The sequence below is a fragment of the Syngnathoides biaculeatus genome, chromosome 10, assembly GCF_019802595.1.
Source record: "Syngnathoides biaculeatus isolate LvHL_M chromosome 10, ASM1980259v1, whole genome shotgun sequence".
NCBI classification, from domain to species: Eukaryota; Metazoa; Chordata; class Actinopteri; order Syngnathiformes; family Syngnathidae; genus Syngnathoides; species Syngnathoides biaculeatus.
The window spans coordinates 8127926-8149048 of NC_084649.1; the positions used below are offsets into that span (position 1 = coordinate 8127926).

General features: G+C 39.6%; 1 protein-coding gene across 6 annotated transcripts in view; it reads right to left on the minus strand.

Annotated features, from left to right (window-relative positions):
• The window catches only part of wdr1 (WD repeat domain 1), a 25735-nt gene continuing 4612 nt past the window's right edge, over positions 1–21123 (minus strand). For 3 of the 6 annotated variants that reach the window (XM_061832678.1, XM_061832677.1, XM_061832679.1), the window contains 14 exons: positions 16602–16723; positions 15707–15797; positions 15462–15609; positions 14621–14801; positions 13821–13898; positions 13621–13701; positions 12785–13018; positions 9981–10070; positions 9522–9676; positions 5176–5263; positions 3678–3788; positions 3151–3324; positions 2913–3057; positions 1–757 (listed from right to left, as the gene is read on the minus strand). In XM_061832678.1, coding sequence (XP_061688662.1) covers positions 651–757; positions 2913–3057; positions 3151–3324; positions 3678–3788; positions 5176–5263; positions 9522–9676; positions 9981–10070; positions 12785–13018; positions 13621–13701; positions 13821–13898; positions 14621–14801; positions 15462–15609; positions 15707–15797; positions 16602–16723 — 1805 coding nt within the window. In that variant the 3' untranslated portion in view covers positions 1–650. Of the gene's footprint in view, positions 758–2912; positions 3058–3150; positions 3325–3677; positions 3789–5175; positions 5264–9521; positions 9677–9980; positions 10071–12784; positions 13019–13620; positions 13702–13820; positions 13899–14620; positions 14802–15461; positions 15610–15706; positions 15798–16601; positions 16724–18426; positions 18626–18766; positions 18887–21123 lie in introns of those variants that run through there. The other 3 variants (XM_061832682.1, XM_061832680.1, XM_061832681.1) reach the window with 3 other exon arrangements.

Genomic DNA, 21123 nt, shown 5'->3' on the forward strand with positions numbered 1-21123 from the left:
AAATGTAAAATCTTTTTTTATTTTTAGCAATATTAGCAAATGCATAGACAAGAAACTAGTGAGACTAGTGGGAGTCCCAAAAAATACCATCTTTGAATGAATGGACTGAATCCTGATTGTTTACTTGTTTTCAGTTGCTATAATTGCTCCATAGTCCAAGAAGTGCTAGGAATAGCAAAAAGTGACCCCAGAAAATAAAAAGCTGCGCCAAACAACTGCTCTCCTAACCCTTTTCAAAGAAAAATGTGACAGGTGGCTGTGCTGAGGCCTTATTTTAGGAATGTAACCAAAAGATCAAAAATGTCTTTCAACACAATATTAGTGTAAAAACAACACTTTCGGTTTATCCATCAAATTACAATGCACTAAGCACAACTACATATGAGTGCTATTACTTATGGAATGTTGAGCAGTGTTCGTACACTTAATGAGATGTCAAAGACACATTGCATATTGCGCTCAATTACACAAGGATGAATCTTTTGAAACCTTTTCATTTGGAGTTTTCTTTATACCATAACCATTTTTGATTTTCCATTATCACTTTAAATGTTGACAGACAAAAAAAAATACACCATTTAGATTGGTGGGGGTTTGAACTCTACAGCAGTCCTTGTCCTTGGGGACTAATGCGTTTGCCAGCATGCATCTCAGTATGTAATAGTCCACTGCTTGACGCTGGAATCGTGGGAAGTAGTGACCAGAGTATTTTCATCAATCCATGACAGGCCGCTAACGTGGTGCAACTTGTGACAGTCTGAAGAGAACACAAAACATTTAGCTTTAGCAAAACTTTTAGCTGTTTTTTGTGTGTGAAAACATGAATGCATCTCATGCGAATACTGTTAAAGAACCAAGTGAATGGCGAGAACATCAGCACTTAATTCATAGGTCTGGACTTCAAAATGGCTGTAGAAGAAAAAAAAATAGCTCACATTTGACATTTTTCTTTAAAGTAAAAATAATGACTGAAAAGTGTGATTGTGAAATAATAGAAGCACATTGTAAAAAAAAAAAAAAAAAGAAATGCCTCCTTGAGGAAAGATTATACAGCCATGTCATACCATAAATAACATGCATTGTTGCTTTATGTAGAAAAACACCATCCGATCAACATTTTATTTATTCATTCATTTTCTGAGCCGGTAATCCTCATGATGGTCACGGAAGTGCTGGAGCCCACCCCAGCTATCAATGGGCAGGAGACAGGGTTCATCCTGAACTGGTTGCCAGCTAAATTTTAGGGCACAGACAGAACGTCATACTCACAATCACAGCTAAGAACAATTTAGAGTCTCCAATATTGCATGTTTTTGGGATGTGGGACGAAATCGGAGGGCCCGGAGAAAATCCACGCACGGATGGGGAAAGCTTGCAAGCTCCACTCAGGGGGGACCGGGATTTGAAACCCAGTCCTCAGAACTGTGAGGCCAATGCTCTAACCAGTTGCTCGACTGGGCCGCACATCAAAATGTATGTAAAATTAATTTAGTATGTTCCTATTGTCCATGTACACCATCCATCCATTTTCTTTCGCTTATCTAACGTCGGGTCTCTGAGAAAGTAGCTTTAGCGGGGAAGCCCAGACTCCCCAGCCACTTAATCTGGCTCTTCTGAGAGGATCCCGAGGCGGTCCCAGGCAAGCCGAAAGATGTAGTCTCTCCAGCATCCCATGGGTCGTCTCCAGGGTCTCTTTACAGTGAGATGTGCCTGGAATGCTTCACCAGGAAGGCATCCAGGATGCATCCAAAACAGATGTCTGCCTGGCTCCTCTTAAGGCAGAGGAGAAGTGGCTCTACTTTGCCCCCCCCCCCCAGATGACCGAGCTTCTCACCCTAAGGGAGAGCCCGCACACCTGTGGAGTAAACTAATTTCGGACACTTGTATCCAGGATCCTGTTCTTTCAGTTACAACTCACACCTGTTAACCATAGGTGAGGACAGAAACATAGATAGACCGGTTTAAAAAAAAAAAAATAAACTTTGCGTTTGGGCTTAGCTCCTCATTCACCACGACAGACAGATACAAAGTCTGTAACATTGCACACGCAGCACGATCCACCTGTCAATCTCCCGTTTCAATTCTTCCCTAACTCGAACAAGATGCCAAGATATTTGAACTCCTCCACTTGGGGAAGGATCCCATCCCTGATTTCGAGAGGAAAAGACCCTTTATTGTCTGAGGACCGTGGTCTCAAATTGAGGTGCTGATTCTCATCCCAGCTGCTTCACACTCAGCTGGGAACTTCTCCAGTGAGAGTTGGAGATTTTGGCTTGATGAAGCCAACAGAAACATCTTCAAATAAAATTGAATCTAAAAAGTTTTATGGTTGTTTTAAGTGTGCTATACATTGTGGGCCATTCCGATGTGCGCTCTCATAAATCGGTCATGGAGGTTAAGGACTGTCTCACTGAAGGATTTACAAGACTCATCAGAAATAGTTACAATGAAAAGTGAGAACCTCCAACTTCATTAACACTGCAATGTGCTTGTTGTTTATTTTTCCACATATAACCATGTGCTTATGACTTGGCCCGCCTGTTAAATTTTAAACATCAGTGTGGCCCTTCAGCCAAAAGGTTTTCCCATTTCTGGGCTATGCAGAAAATTTAGTCTTCGCTTCCGCTCTCTATGTCACACTAAACATAGTGAGGGCATGTCGATTTCAAAAATCTTAAAAGGATATAAATTAGGGGGGAACAATTTCAATGCAATTTGTTCTTCAACGATTGCTCAAAAAATGATTATTTTTGGAAATGACAGCCATCTCCTCAAGCAAAAAAAGAATTTGTTGGTGAAATATAGACCATGAGGAGTAAAGAGATCTTTTAACTTTTCTCCACTTAGGGGTCTAAGGTTTCCTCAGGAAGAGAAACGTGAAATGAGTGAATATACCAGACTGTTTGGCCTACCTGGAAGCTTCAGCCGCTTATCTGCATCACTAAGTGTCCAAATATAAACCATCATGTCCATCCCACCGGTTGCAAAGTGCTCATTATCAGGTGACCAGGATAAGGTAACTGGTCTTGCGTGGTGTCCGTAAAACTCATTTTTAACCTGGGGGTGGGTAGTGAGGAGAAAACAAAAATCATTCACTCTTTCATTAGACTTAGAAGGCTGTTGATGTTAAACGATTAAAAAAATCTTTACTGAGTAGTCATCTGCCACACAAAAGGCTGTGGCCACTTTCTTGTCATCGACGACAGCCAAGTAGGCTCCATCATTTGAGTAAGCCATGTCTGTGATGGCCCCTTTCGCCTGAATAGTTTTTCCCTCATCCTTCAGTGTATTGCTTTGGACAGAGTACAGATGAATTTTACCATCCTGGGGAATATAAGAGACAGTTTGTAAGAGTCCTCTTAAAAAGAGAAACTAAATGTGTGCTGCATGTGCAGGATGGAAAATTAAATTACATTACAGTGTAAAAGCTTTTCACACCGACAAAGAACCATCCAATTGTCATTTAAACAGTGCTGTGAAAAAGTATTGGCCGCCTTCTCCAATTCTTAATATTTTGCATTTACCCACTTCAATGTTTAAGATCAAACAAATGCAAATGGACAAACATAACCCCATTGAACTTTGGTGAAATGCTGCTTTCAAATGGTGATTTCATTTATCATTGAGAAGAACCACTAAGATAGCAAAACCATCTCTAGTCTTTGGCCTTCACTTACTGTGCCACCCACGGCAGCAATGTTTCCTGAAGGGTCGAGAACTCCAACTTCAGGTTCATAGGTAAGGTTTTCCAGTGTGAAGACTTTTCGTTTGTCCTTCAGTAAGACAACCTAGGAAAAGCAGGAAAATAAACCAAAAGTGAAGCATGTCAGGACTACTTTTTGTTAATGTAAAAGATTTCATTATATTCCACTGTAATAGACGAAAGCTAAAAATGTTGAATGAGGAGGGCTGGACATAAAGAATCGAGAAACGATTGGAACTGGGACTGATGGTCAGGTTCTCCCAGAAAAACTCGCACATAAAAACCATTTGATGTGAGAAGAGAGTCTTAAATAACTTAAAGCTATATTTAACTTTCAGCTGATATATGTATAATATGCATTTCTTCCCCACCCCGCCCAAAAATAAATAAATTGTCCAGAGTCAATTCTGTACAGTATATATATATATATATATATATATATATACACGCACACACACACACACACACACACATGTAGGTATCAGGGAAAATGAAAGGGAAAAAAAAAAAAACCTTGCATCATACAAATCTGTGCTGGCATCTAGAGGTTATAAAAAAGCTGTACACTTCTATTCCATTATGACGGGGTTACGTATGACTGCATATATGGAGCGTTGTGCTCTTAAGTTTACATACTCTGGCAGAATGTTTTTTTTTTTTTCTGTGACTGAAGAGCAACTATCAATTCATTTTATGATCATCTTTTGTTGAACAATAACGCTTTTCTGAAATTTTCAACTGTTTAATTTTAATCCCATTTCTAAAAAAAAAAAGTTTCGGCTGGCGCTTCATGTTTTCTATCAGGAATTGTACGCAGCTTTCAAATTCTGCCTGGTTGGTCAAACATATGTGCTGTTCTGTCTTGTCTGTTCATCTGTCTTCTCATTTCTGAAATAAAATGATGGCTGCCAAAAAAAAAAAAAAAAAGGCACAAATAGAAAAATATTACATCTTCAAATAAAGTGCTTCACTTCAGAATATTTTTAAAAAAGCTAACAAAATACAGACGTATGTATGTAATATATATTTTGATCATATGGGTAGAAGCAAAAATAATGCATTGGAAAAATGCATTATACATAAGTAGAAGAGTAAGAATTTTGACAAGGGTTCGTATTAAACCTGCGTCTGCATGAGAAATTACAAGAAGTCTATTGGGTTAGTTACACACACACACACACGCACACACACGCACACGCACGCACGCACACGCACGCACGCACACGCACGCACACACACACACACATTACCTTTGAGTTAATTGGTTTGATGATAATGAATATAAAGAATCCAGAGTCAACTGTGCATTTTAAATCTATGCTGCGGCTTGCAAACCTTTTAATGCAGCCCGTTAAAAAGAAACGAACTGTTTGGAACTGGAATTGGGACCTGGATCCCTCAAATAAAAACAATGCCCAACTATAACAATAAATCTTAATTTAGCTCAGCAACTCATAGAGCACAGTGATTACCTGTCCAATGCACACAACCAGCGTCAGGCCTCCGGGAGCCGCTGAGATGCTTTTAGGCTGGGAAGTCATTTTCACCACATCAGAGGTACTAAAAACAAATACCTCAGTTATCTATACTATTGAATAAACAATTTACAAATGAAGATGAATTTTTGTGGTGGACTCTTCAAAATTAGTCTTAACACCCTAGTTAGTATGCTGTATGGAAGAACAACAACAGCTTTTTATATACACCTGCTGTACTATACATGAAATGTGTCCACTGCTTTTAACCAATCATATTTGATGGTGGAATTATACCTGAACCAGGGAACAGAAATTTACAGGACCTTGGGTTTTCAGTTCCTCACTCAAGGGCACAATAAGTATGAGTGTGGAACAACGTTTCTTACCACTCAACGACAGTAGTTTGTATATGACTTTTTTTTTTTTTTAATGAAATCAGTAACTGGACCTCTGGAGAGAACGGCATACTCTGGCCGAATTAGTAGCACTGAAATATTTAAAAAGGTGCTTGTCATATATTTCATCTTTTATCAGATTTCTAAGATAATTTGGGTAAAGAAATGGCCAGAATTCCTCTTAACCCATTCTATTTTTTCACTTGGCAGGTGAGACAGCCAGATGTAATACTCCATATATATTTGCTCCCTTTGAAATGCTCATCTACAATTTAAATATTGAAAACTGCTTCACTCTGACTGTTGGCAATAGCTCAGCGGCCAAGCCTTCATGACCACTGATCCTTTTATAAAGGGTCTTATAATTATTGTGAGGTGATGTACGGATTAGAGACGGTGGCACTGAAGAAACAACAGGAAGCAGAACTGGAGGTGGCAGAAATGAAGATGTTGAGGTTCTCGCTCGGAGTGACCAGGTTGGATAGGATTAGAAATGAGCTCATTCGAGGGACGGCCAAAGCTGGATGTTTTGGAGACAAGATTCGAGAGAGCAGACTTCGATGGTTTGGACATGTTCAGAGGCGAGAGAGTGAGTATATTGGTAGAAGGATGCTGAGGATGGCGCTCCCAGGCAAAAGAGCGAGAGGAAGACCAAAGAGAAGGTTTATGGATGTGGTGAGGGAAGACATGAGGGCAGTTGGGGTTAGAGAGGAAGATGCAGGAGATAGGCTAAGATGGCAAAAGATGACACGCTGTGGCGACCCCTAACGGGACAAGCCGAAAGGAAAAGAAGAAGAAGAAGATAATTATTGTGAGGCAGAAAGTCACTAAATGTTGGATCATTCACCCAATAATAGGGTAGGCACACAGAAATGGGATTTGGCAACTCACAATCCAATAGGCAAAAGAAACGGGGGTTAAATAAAAGAGGATATTGGTGCACTCCCATTTAGTCACTTCAACATAACTGGCATGCACCGTTCATTGCTTGACGTTATTTTGGTAACAATGACTTGCTATTTAATCCACCATATTATAATATATTACATATATAGTTCAGTATTGTAAAGTGCGTATGCTTCTACAGTGAAGAAAATAAGTATTTGAACACCCTGCTATATTGCAAGTTCTCCCACTTAGAAATCACGGAGGGGTCTGAAATTTTCATCATAAGTGCATGTCCACTGTCAGAGATAATCTAGAAATAAAAATCCAGAAATCACAATGTATGATTTTTTTTAATTTATTTGTGTGATGCAGCTGCAAATAAGTATTTGAACACCTGTCTATCAGCTCGAATTCTGACCCTCAAAGAACTGTTAGTCCGCCTTTAAAAGTCTACCTCCACTCCATGTATGATCCTGAATCAGATGCATCTGTGTGAGGTCGTTAGCTGCATAAAGACACCATCACTAATATTCAAACTTGTAACATGGCCAAGACCAAAGATAATTAAAAAAAAAAAAATCCATAAATCAATATGTATGATTTTTTTTTTTAATGATTGATACACCTGCAAATAAGTATTTGAACACCTGTTAATATTTGGTACAGTAGCCTTTGTTTGCAATTACAGTGGTCAAACATTAGATCAGACAGGATTCTGGGCTCTCGCTGAGAAAACACGGAGTTTCAACTCCCTTTAAAGATTTTTCTATTGGGTTTCGGTCTGGAAACTTGTCATGTCGAAAGACCCAGCCACGACCCATCTTCAATGCTCTGACTGAGGGAAAGAGGTTGTTCCCCAAAATCTCACAATACATGGCCACGGTCATACTCTTCTTAATACAGTGCAGTCATCCTGTCCCATGTGCAGAAAAACACCCCCAAAGCACCCCTATGCTTCACAGTAGGGATGGTGTTTTTGGGATGGAACTCTTCATTCGTCTTCCTCCAAACACGGTGAGTGGAATTATGACCAAAAAGTTCAATTTCGGTCACATCTGACTACAAAACCTTCTCCCATCACTCCTCTGTACCATCCAAATGGTCGTTGGCAAACTTAAGACGGACCTTGACGTGCTGGTTTAAGCAGAGGAACCTTCCGTGCCATGCATGATTTCAAACCATGACATCTTAGTGCTTACCAACAGTCACCTTGGAAAAGGTGGTCGCAGCTCTTTTCAAGTCATTGACCAAGTCCTGTTGTGTAGTCCTGGGCTGATTCCTCACCTTTCTAAGGATAATTGAGACCCCACGAGGTGATATCTTGCATGGGGCTCCACTCCGATTGAGATTGACCGTCATGTTTATCTTCTTCCATTTTCTAATGATCGCTCTAACAGTGAACCTTTTTTCCACCAAGCTGGTTGGCAATTTCTCCGTAGCCCTTTCAAGCCATGTGGAGTTGTACAATTTTGTCTCTGGTGTCTTTGGACAGCTCTTTGGTCTTGGCCATGTTACTAGTTTGAGTCTTACTGATTTTATGGGGTCGACGGGTGTCTTTATGCAGCTAACGACCTCACGTGCATCTGATTCAGGATAATTCATGGAGTAGAGGTGGACTAACAGATCTTTGAGGGTCAGAATTCTCGCTGACAGACAGGTGTTCAAACACTTAATTACAGATGTATCACAAATAAATCGTTTAAAAAAAAAAAATAATCATAACATTGTGATTTCTCTCTCACAGTGGACATCCACCTACGATGAAAATTTCAGACCCCTCCATGATTTCTAAGTGGGAAAACTTGCAATATAACAGGGTGTTCAAATACTTATTTTCTTCACTGTAAATCAGGGGTGACCAGTTTCCCCTCCCCACCAAGAACCGGCATAAAAACTGTGCCAAACAAATATGAGCGTTTCATCTGAGGTGTCACGCTGTGGCGACCCCTGACAGGACAAACCGAAAGAAACTCTTATATACTACATACTTTTCAAGCAGCCAGCCTCACGCACGCGCACATTGCCGCGAATGCCATAAATAGGATCGTGGCTTGCTACAACATGCCTTTATGTGCGTGCGCTCGACATATTGGCCACACCTGAAATCAAGCGACGAGGTGGATGATAGTCTAACGTCTTTTTTTGGGGGGCATGATCAACCAAAACTGCCTTGCAATCGACGCATTGAGCACCCCTGGTGTAAGTGAATTTCCTTCGACAGGGCTCATGACGATGACTTTCGACGTAGACGCGCTCGCAGTACGTGAAGCGGCTCGGAACATGCGTTTATGAGATCTCTTCCGAACATGCTCAGTACAGTTAACTTACATTTCCTGTTTCTGGGTGAATACTGATTGTTGAGGATTAGGCTTGTTTTGTTACCAACGTTTATGAAATAAACACAAATTCATGTCAAGAAATAAAATAAAACAAAATAAGTGACCTCTATTTTTTACGCGCTCGACTGTACAGATTTGCGAGTGCGATGGCGCGCGACCGTGATCGCGCACGTCAAATGTGAGTGACTGGTACAGCAATTATTGGATGATACCAATTAATCCGATCAGATCGGCGAAGTCTAGTTCTGGTTGTGAAATGCTTGGGAATTTTTCACAAAATAAATAGAAGTATTTATTCCTCAAATCCTCTGAGTTTGGCACATGATGCAAAGTTGAAGATTTTCCACAAGACAGTTGCATTTTTACTTTCATTTATCCTGGGTGTGCAGTAATCATGCACTAGGAAGGTACTTGAAGATTAAAAGGAAAAACTATGACAACGTCCACGAATTCAAATCCATCCAGTTTCCAGGCTGTTCATTATTCAAAGCCTATTGCGTGCAAGCGAGAAACCATAAAATCTTAACCCAGATCACAGACTCATTTTGACTTATGCACAAAAATAGCAGAACATTTAGAAATTCAACGGCATAGCACAACTGGCAGAAGGAGGCCTTATCCATTTATAAAGATACTGACTTGTTGCTTACGGGTAATTAGCAACTAATAGAAATTAATCATCACTTAAAATCTCTCTCAAACATATGATGGCCTTTACCTGTAATCCTTCTTGTCAATGTTCGTGTAGCGTGCCGTGTCATCCATGCTGCATGTCACCACTTCTTCATCATCATTGACCACCATTTTGCTCACCTGGTTGCTGTGGCCCTTCCCTGAGAAACAATCATTCACCCCAGTTTCTGCATCCCAGTAATGTGAGACTCATGTTAAGTAAAACCCATTACAAAATGTAACAAAAATCTGAAGTCTGGTAAACCGAATTACTTTTAGTCATTTTGTGACACTTAGGCAAATATTTAGCCCTCACATTATACCCTCCATTTTATTTTAACTATTTAAGAAAAGCAATAATTCAGCCACTCATTACATATACCTCTGTTTTTCCACTTACTCACCGTCATATAATTTTCCATTTGCACAAAAATTATGACAATATAAGGAATGCTTATAACAAATGATGAAAATCTGTTGAAATATGCAACTGGTTAAGTAGGATATTAATGTGTCCATCATGACTGCCGGTGTAGATGTATGGTCGTCCATCACTTCTGTGAACTGTAACACACTGGATGGATTTGGTGTGACCCTGGAAGAAGAACATGTACACATTTTCATCCATCATCAGCCAATTGGGAAGAGCCACCACCCAAGAAAAACATCACTACTGCCAGCAAATACGTTATGCATTCATGCGTTTATCATTTCTGGACACCTCTGTTTAAAATAGTTCTAAACATTTATGCAGAAAAATATATCCTCCCTTGACCCCTCATGCACCCGGCCAGACCAAAATGATTCCGGTCCTGTGGGGAAAACTACTTTCATAATTTTTTTTTTTCCCCCCATTATGCCACATCGAGCAAACAACTGTCCAAAACAGGTAGGTCAAACAGTGACAACAGCCCACTGTGAAAACCATTTGTGTGATCCCTCACGCAAGAAAGGTACCTGCTACATTCTAACATAAACAAGCCTCTGAAGCACTCTCTCTTATCAGTGATCACGAAACTAGTATTTTACCTCCCTCCCCAGTGAGCTCATCAACTTCCACCATGATTGCTACTTGAACCGCAGTTTGTTTTGTTTACATTATATCAGCACTTAGCGCAGTACAAAGATGCACACACTAGATACTTCTCATTTTATGCATGTCTTGACAACATCTTTCATATACACTACGCAGACTACTGTTATTTCTAAATGATAGACGTAACATCACGTCAGCTTGAGGGAGCGAAGACTCATTAGTCACTGACGTTCTCCATGTCCATAAAGACATGCCAAAGGGAAGACTAGTAAAAAAAAATAGTCTATAATCACCGTTTTCCATTTCGAACAGTACTAAAATAATTGAGCTTTATGATAGACTGGGTACGGAAAGTATTCAGATCCCGTTAATTTTTTTTTTTTTTGCTACTGTTATATTGTTGGCATTTAATAAAATCATTTATGTTCCTTTTTCCGGATTAATGAACACACAACACCCTATATTCACAAAAAAAAAAAAAAATTGTTGGAATTTTGCACATGTTGATGAAATGAATTGAGTATAGTTATATATTCCTGTAAAAAACTTATGTATAATTTATATATTGTATTTTTTATGGCAGGGCCGTGGCTGAGACTCGCTGGAAATCCGGAAATGCCGTGTTGCCATTCAACTGAATTGGGTGTGTGAGTACGAACCACAAAGTAGGCAGATACTTTGTGAAAATAAGATGCCCTTGCCAAGGTAAAAGGCAACATCTAAATTCACACATTAACAGTTAATTTTTTGTGTTGAATTAAAGTACTAATCCAGAGAAAGGTATTTTATTTGTCTATCATGGAAATGTAGCTAAAATTTCATTTAAAAAAAAAATTCTCAACACGACAGAAATGAAATAAATGACCATCAAAGTGAGTCTTAAGATTTTGTTCGAAATGTCACTTAGATTTGGCAAGTTCCGGTCACGACAACATTTAGCCACAGAGTGAAAAAGCTAGCAACGATAATTAGGAAGTGTTTTGCCTATGGCTGTTCTGCGTCAAACGCTGGCGGAGTCAGATTACATGAATGGCCGAAACATGAACGGATAGATATAGACCAGGTTTTTGAAGACAAAGCAGGTGAAAATCAAAGTGGACAGTAATATATTCACAATGTGTACGTAGCTTTCTTGAGGCACCTACAAGTCTGTGATTTTGGTGCGAAGTTCTACATCAACTTCAGGTTTCACCAAATCCTGCCCTTGTGTTGCATTCGATGCTCAGACAGTCACACCGGTTCAAATGTATATGGTTGAATTACACCTGCATGGGATGTTTTTCGAACATGGAAAAAATAAGAAATTTCCCCCCCATTCAGTTCCTATCTCTTCCACAGAGCATTCTGTAGATTATTGGTTGTTTGTCACTATGCCAAGTAGGGGCATACACCTCTCCTAGGTGTTATGGGTTGGGTCCCTTATTTATCTTCTAGTTATTTAGCTGCGGCACTCTATGTGTAGCCACTCACTGTTTTCCATGTCCTCAGAGTTCATTAAACACTCATTGCTTCAGAAACTTGTGTGATCTCTTAAGCACCCACAAGAAGCTAGTAGCATTTACACATTCCATAAAAACTTCTTCATCACTGCTGTCTATTTTCTCTGGATCCCACTCGCGTGTAATGATTGTCTATATAGGAAGCTTTTTCTGTACTGGGGTTGTCTTTGCGTGACGTCACATCGAAGCAACTTCAACAAAGCCTCGGTTTGAAACAGAAAGAGGCATTCGGATTACAAAGAAAATGTGCACTTTGGCACTAATTTATTTCATTTCTGTTGTGTTGACAAATTTTTAAATGTTTTTTTAATAAAAATTTTAGCCACATTTGCATAACAGACAAATAAAATACATTTCCTCTGGATTAGTACTTTAAGGTTTTTCTCCTTCAACAGTGGCTGTGTGTGCAACAGATGAGTGGATCAGTTGCTGCACAAAAAATATATCGTACCCATTTAGAGTTCGAAATATACCAATATGGAAATATACAAATTGTTTAATGAATGAGTATGAAACATGCAGGGTTCAGTATCTCCAACAAGGTTTCAGAACCACTACCTTATGCCGTTTGCATTCAAATCAGCAAACCAAACTGCATAGAAGTTAGCGCATGTCACAAACTCATTTTGCCATACGTTATGCATAAAACGTAAAAAAAAAAAAAAGTAAACAAAATAGTAAAAACTGATTCCGACAGAAGAGAACCTATAATCACTGCTTACACAGCAAACCACATGAATTAAAAAAAAAATGAATAAAAGCTTTTAGGCTCACCTTGATGGTGCGTATGGTCCGGTGAGGATTGTTCTTGTCCAAGTAGTTAATGAAGCCTGACAGAGAGATGCTGAGGAGATGCTCGTTCTGCCACAGACAGCCTAGCTGCTGATCCATTACGTCGGTGCCCATGTTGAATGTTGTGACCGCGGAACCAGCACCAACATCCCAGAGCTTAACGGTCTTGTCTCCCGAGGCAGAAATCATCTGGGAGCTGTCTGGGCTCCAACTTATCTAGCGAAGAGAAAAATGAGGCAATGAGGGCGTTGTTTTGCTGCACCATACTTTAGCGACCACACCCAATGAAGTAGCGTGGGTTGCAATGCTAATGGGAAAGTTGAGAATTTATTGTATGCCCCCTAACAAGAAGATGCAAGGTCCTCTTCCACCAATGCAGTATTTACTTTTATGTAACACTTTGATGCGACCATATTTAGCACAGTGTTGTTTGCAATGCAGAAGTCACAAACAGCTTGTTAATTAAAGTGCCACAAAAATAGGTATTATCAAAATTACAAATTATCACTTTGATGATAATAGTTGTGAAAAAAAAAGAGCTGGGAGCAACACACACACACACACACACACACACACACACACACAAAGTGTACAAGAGCGATTTTCAGATTTTTCTGACAGGCCTTCAGAGACAGAAGCTCTTTTTTTTTTTGAGGAAGAAAAAAAAATCTCAGCTTCTTCAAGCCATATTGAGACGATATGCACACTCATCGCTACACCAATAACCATACAAATGCTACAAGGCTAAACAATGGAAAATTGCCAATTAAAAGCTCAATTCACAACATGGAAAATAGACAAAAAAAGGATAAACTTACGGCATATACTCCTCCTTTGTGAGCCTTTTCTCCTCCCAGGCAGCCAACACGCTCACCATTACCTCCATCAAAGATACAAATCTGAGGAAAATAAATTTAACTGGAACTAATGATATCCCATTTATATAATTAATTTAAATAATCAATTATGGTTATCTTCAGGTAATGAGAATAGCCCAACCCATCACCTCAGTGCTTACCTGGCCGTCAGCACCAGCTGTGGCAAAGTGACATCCGTCCGGAGAGAAACGAACGTAGTTGACAAACTGGTTGTGATCCTGTCCGCAGAACAAAGGTAAAACAAAGGAATGTTTGTTTTGCATTAACTAGAACACAAATGATAGATCTATGTATCTTCATGTGCAGAAATGTTGTAAGAGGATGCTGTTAAAAAATAAATAAAACCTTAGTCAATATAATTTTGTAAAATGAAAATAAATCTGACTTTCAAGGTTAAAGAAGTGACAGTAAAGATTACAAAATTAACACCATGAATTCCGAGATGTCAATACTGTCAGACAAGACAACATAGGGTATTTTGGTCGTTGGTGGGTTTTACACCTCTTATTGTGTTTGAGTTATCATCCAAGGTAATTTACTAACAAATGTGAAAGAGGGCCGGCATGGTGGAGCAGCTGGTAAAGCATTGGTCTCGCAGTTCTGAGCACCCGGGTTCGAACAAGGCCCCGCATGTTCTCCCCGTGCTACGTGGGTTTTCTCCGGGCACTCCGATTTCCTCCCACATCCCAAAAACAGGCAACACTAATTCGACACTCTAAATTCCCCAAGGTGCAATTGTGAGCATGGCTGTTTGTCTCTATGTGCCCTGCGATCGGCTGGCAACCAGTTCAGGATGTATCCCGCCTCCTGCCCGTCAAAAGCTGGGATAGGTTCCAGCACTCTCCGTGACCCACATGAGGATAGGCAGGCAAAGAAAATGGATGGATGGATGTGAAAGAGGTAAAGTTATCCAAATACAATTGAAAACATCTTTACTCACACGTATTGTAAACTTGAACTTGAATGGTGGCCCCTCGTAGAAAGAACCAGTGGTGTCATCACTGCCCGTGACCATCCGGTAGGGACGTTTATGACGAATGTCTACACTGTTGATTATTTTGGAGTGTCCAGAAACAGCTCCTACTGAAGAACCAGTGTCCCACAGGAACACAGACCCAAACCTTCAGAAAAAAATGCAAACACGGGTTTGGTTTGTGTAGTGATTCACAGTGTGGTACAAGTACCACTAGCAGTATGCAAAGCAACCAATGCAATAAATACAAATATAGTAAAATGTTCATATAAAACATGTAGAGTACTTGTTTAATTACAAGGCAGTTGCATTCAACTTGTTAAAGTACAATACATTTACATTAAACAGTGGATAAGAGTACAGTTGCTTTCTATAATACAGGTGTAATTTTGGGGGGGGACTGCCTAGATTTTTCTAGCATTTTAGGAACACTTGTGCGTACTATGTTACTGTATTCTAATGTTCATCAATATAGTGGTACTTGAAGACCAAAGCTTTTATGGTATTCTGGCACTTCAGAACCATTAGGAAGAAAGTATCCATATTTTTTTCTGTATTTATTTTAAGTGGTACTTGCTGAAAATGTTTTGATGACTGCTTTTGGTCATGATCATTTTGACTAATTTTCAGACTTTTATCGCTATTGGTGCCAATTGTGTTCAACTTTGATCAACTAATCTTTAAGACAATAACAAAGTAGTAGAGACGTATCCTCATATTCAGCTCAGAAGTCCGATACTGTATAAAGTTAAAAATCTAGTGACAGATGCACTCCATTTCTACTTCACAAAAGAAAAGAGATGCTCACTTCTCTCTACCCTCTCCAACAACAGCAATCCTCTTGCTGTCTTCAGTCCATGCGATGTCCTTGACTTTGCCTGATAGTGGGGTGTACTCGTACTTCAGTAGGTGCTCCTTCTGTGTGGTGTCCCAGATACGAAGCTTTCCTGTTGCATCTTTAAAAAAAAAAAAAAAAAGTGACTTTACTGTGGTAAAGTCATGTCATAATGTTCCAGGACTACTGTATGTGACTATCTTATGTGGACTGGTTACCTCCAGATGCGATGTAGAATCCACTAGGTGCATAACTAGCAACTGTAACTGGATGGGCGTGTTCAGTATAAATGTCTGCTATAGCTGGGTTCTTTAAAAGAAAACAAAAATAACAAATCAGCAGGTTTGTGTCTGCAAAACTGAAGTTGGTAACTAATATTTTGTTTTCCAAGAATTTTTGAGCATTGCAATTGTGACTAAACTGAGGAAAAAAATCCATCATTATACCTTATGGCCTAGTAAACAAAGATTTTTCCACTCCCAAAATATATATGTATATATTTTTTTAAATCGGTCTTTTTTATGTCACACTTTTCAGTGTCATAACTCAGGAAAGGTCAGTATTCACATCAATATTTAAGATATGAAGAGTTTTGGTCACAACATTTGAAGACATACATCATTTAAGATCGTTGGCATTGACCTGTATCGGACCCTAAAATAGGGAAGAATTCACTCTTAAATCAGATCAGATGAAAGGATAATCTCTTAGGCTAACCTTATAAGAATTAAGATTGTCTGGTGCTTGATATGCTTGTTCAGTAAGGGGGAAAATTGGGACAAAAACAGAACAATTGTCTGTGTACAAGGCCTAAGGCTACAAGTTACCTTGGAGTCCAATAATTAAAGGTACATTATTATGGCTATCATGAGTGACAGTCGTGGTATTCTAGGGTACCCTCATTTGGGAAATTGATATAAAATGTTACTTTATCATGGAGTCCTGCTCATAGGTGACAGAGTTTATCAATACAAGCAAGTCTCTCTTCAGATTACACATGCATAGTATCTGTATACCACATTTTCTTTTGCTTGATTCTGAACAGGTACATTTGTGACAAAATGAAACTTCTGAAATTTTCGTTGATGAATCTTTTTAAAATAATGAAATTACATTAATGTTCCGGATGATGACACACTTTCCATTGGTATAGAGGAAGTTGTTGCCTTTGGGATCACCGCTAATCACTTTGGTCACCCCCCTTTCCATCTGCGGGAGACTAGCAAACACATGTCCTGAAAGTAGATATGGTAAGGACAGACTGTCATTAATTGCTCTACATGAGATCCATTAGCATATAGTTAACACGAGCATAAATGTAATGACATTTCTGGGTGGAAATTGCCCAAATCAAATACCTAAAAACTAATGGACTTTTAAATTTTACAGTCATCTGAACCATGTCCGCCCGGTAAAGATGCAAAATATTAATTCAATAGAAACTCAATGCTGCACTTCCATTTAAACAGGCCTTGCGGGATTGTCAGTTATTCTTTTTTCTGCCTGCAGGAATGTCTAGGGTTCCTACACATTTGAGATTTAAAAATTAAATTCCAATTTCCAAGCACCTTACAAAAAAAAAGTTCCATCCATTTTTTTTGTTTGAGAATAGAGCTGTTGTAGCAATATTGGAAACTTGAACATTTTTCCAAAACAATACTTTTCATATTCCATACATTTCTGCACCTGGAAATTAATGAAAAGTATGGAATGTGAGTTCCGTAGTTAAGTAGGAAACCTGTCTCAAATTCACAACAAGACCATGGGTGAGTCTTGCAACCCCGTCATTAACAACCACTGTGATTAACCAACATGACGCATTGATGTACTATGAGAAATCATCAGGTGTGGCACAGAAAATTATCCAGTTTCAGTGATTTGGTCTAACACTTATTTCAGACAAAATGAGTATATCTTTGATAAGCTATGGCTGCAACGTACAGTAATAAGTGGAAAAGTGTCGTCCTCCTACATTAGATTATTCAATTTCATTTGCTTTGAAAATTATTTGTTAATGACCAATATCTTTTCTGAATTGATATGATTATGAACAATGCAAGTACAGTAGTACAGTAGATACCTGTGTGATCACCTGTTGCCACTCATGCCTTCCTACAATCTCAGTTTAGTGTTCAATTAAACGTGCAGCAATATCATGGAGTAGAAGTACATTTGTGAGATAATTGAGATGAGAACGTCATTATCTAATACTTTTTGTGACATTTTGATTTGGTGTTGTGCCTTAAGATTTTTTTTTTTCCCCTCATGAAAAATGGGTGCTTGGGTCAATAAAGGTTGGGGAACACTAAATACTATAATACGCACAAAAGTCGTTGTGTGTTCAGGGAAAAAATGTGTCATTTGGCATGCTTACGATCACATCCATTCTGCTTTCTTCAATAAAGAGCCACAATTCGTGTTTGTTTTCGGCAGCAGAGAAGTCATTGTTTAAATCGCTAAAATTTACCGTAGAGAACGTACAAAGCAAACAACGCATTTCATCTACACGGCAACTTCTGCATAGACTATTACTGCATTTTGATTTGGAGGTTTCCTCGGCGAACACAGGACGAGTCCATACAACCTGCCAAAGTTAAACGCGTTTATAGGTTAAATTATTAACCAGCCATAGGTAGGGTTTCCCGGTGGAAAAGGGGACGGGCAGACTGTCAAGGCATGTCACAACAATGCGTTAGCACATTAACACCCTACTGTTTACCGTGATTCACGCTAGCTCACTAAACGACAGACGCTCAAAGATTCCAAACAATTGCGATCGGACGATCTAACCGATGAAAAACACTGCTACGTGGCTCGCGAGGGAGGATGCGTCAAAATCATCAGTTCGCCTGTGGGCAAAGCCAACTAGCTAGTTTTGTGCTAACCGGCTGAGTGGTTTGAGCTAAGGGGGAAAAAAAACTGACAAACCAAGACTTGCTTTGCATTTTCTGCTAGGCGACAGGACAAAACATACTCACTGAGTTCGAAAGACATTGTTCCAGTTGATCAACTGCACTTTAAAATAAATGAATCAGGGGAGACAACGAAGCCCCAGCTGAGCACTAACTGATCAGACAAACCCGGAAGCAGGTAGCGCCCACACCACGCTTGGCTTTGCCCATATATGGTAAACTCCCACATCACGCTCCCGCTGTCATCCACAGAACAGGAATCCGGAATTATTTGCTATACAAAACAAACTTCACGGGCTCCGCGCTTTCGGATCCGCCCCAATGACTGGCACTCGAATAAATTATCCATCCATCCATTTTCTTTACCGCTTATCCTCACGAGGGTCGCGGGGAGTGCTGGAGCCTATTCCGGCTGTCAACGGCAAGGAGGCGGGCTGAACCCCGAACTGGTTGCTACTCAATCGCAGGGCACATCGAGACAAATAGCCGCAGTCACAATCACACCTAGGGGCAATTTAAATTAATGTTGCATGTTTTTGGAATGTGGGAGGAAACCGGAGTGCCCGGGGGGACAACATGCAAACTCCACAAAGGCGGGGCTGGGATTGAACCCGTGACCTCAGAACTGTGAGGCCAACACTTTTCCAGTTTACCCACCGTGCTGCCCCAATAAATGACTCTTTTGCAAAATAATAAATGACATTTATCAAAGTTCATTGTTTCAGTCACAGACTTCCCCCATCCCCGCCCAAAATTTTTTTGCTTCTTTTCTATAAATATGGGAATTAAATTGCCTTTAAAGCACAATATGTGGAAATTCACTATATCTATCATGCAGAATCAATGTTTCAAGATGAGCCACACGACAGAGATGTAAATAGAGAGAGTGATGTTTGAGATCTAAGATAATCAGAATCAGCATCATCTTTATTTGAGATTTAATTAAGGTTTTAAAGTCCTACAAAGTGGGAGGAGGGAGAACGTGAAACTGGTAGCAATAACAATAAAAGAATCATCTGAGGCAAAATATTTCTCACCCATGGCTTTGTTTGATAAAATATTTTGACTTTGTCAGTTGCAAAAGTGATTGGTGGCAAATGCATTGTCGATAAAAATAAAATACCGGTAAGGTTTTTTCTTAGTTGCTTCTATTAGCCAATTTCCATAATTTTGTTGATCAGTTCACAAAATTAGCAAACTAATAAGAACATGATTGATTGCATGTTTTTCTTCTTGTGAGTACAAGCACTATGCAAGTTCATAAACGAGGAAAACAGTTGTAAGATTATAAAATAGGTATTGGATTTGATTCATGGTGATGTCCTTTAATTTATGTATGTACATTTAATAAGCTTGAAAATTATACTTGAATACTTGAAATTTGAATCAGTACTACATCTACCATTCCTAGTATCTAAGAATGAAATATTGTGACTTCAACTGGATGGCTGGCTGGCCCATCTGCCTCACAGTTCTGAAACCTTGGGTTCAAATGTTTCCCCCTGTGCCTGGGTGGCAGGGGGCACTGTTTCCTCCCACATCCCCAATACATGCATGATATGTTAATTGAAGACTAAATTTCCCATAAGTGTTATGGTTGTTTGTTTATATTTGCCCTGCAAATGTCTGGCGACGAGTTCGGGGTTGTTACTCGCCTCTCTCCCAAAGATAATTTGGAAATAGGTTCCAGCACACCCACAACCTGAGTGAGCCTGGAAAATAGTCAGATAGACTTAGGTACAGAGTGTATACACCTTAACCAACTCTGACCAAAACCTAAACCCTATGAAACCATTTATCTTCTGCATAACTAGACTGACGTACAAGTCCAATATTGTGCTTGCCTTGCATGGATGACCAAATAAAACCCTGGTACCCATAAGGCCTTGTGATTTGATCTCTGCTCGTCCTCTTGGTGACAGCGAATCACACTGTGTTTTCCAACAGTCAGTGTCATTGGCCTGAAATAGGACTAGGAATCCCCTGACCTATTTAGGATGGGCCTATATGTCAAGGGATGACACACTGCTGAACAAACACAATATCATGTTAGAAAGATACAATAATAAAAACGTGTATCTCAATATTACTGAACAAGGAAGACCAACAAAAGAGCGACATACAACCGGATGGTTTCTGCCTGAAGACCAGATTACACTTAACAGGCATGAGCATTTCACGGAAACGATCGTTCCGTTACCGTGTCGTTACCCAGCCTGAGAAAACACGGAACCGAAAGTCCGTTTCCCAGATCTCGGGGCTTACTTTTAATAAAATTCGCCCATGTGTGGAATGTGAAACAAGTTCTCAACGAAATACAACAATCTGTATAAAACGAACCTACGTGAACCCCTTCATTTTTAATGATTAAAACGCCCAGCTTTGTCAGTGTGTTTTACAAACAGCACCGGTTTCCGCTTCTACGCTACGCATGCGAAAGGTCGAGTTATTCATATCCAGGTCACTCAAACATGTCGGTTGCTAAGCGTAAAAGACAAAATGCTCATGCCTGCTAAGGCTTTATTTTGAAGTACATGTAAAAACCGGTTCCCATGAGCATTATCAATGGGAACCTAAAAATCGTTTCCCAGGACAAAAATCAACGGAACCGAAAGATCGGTTACCATACTTGCCGAAATCCTCATGCCTGCACTGTCCAACTTTGGACAGGGCATGTTACTTTGGTTGTTCAATACCATATTAAGTCATTAAAAGTATCTGAT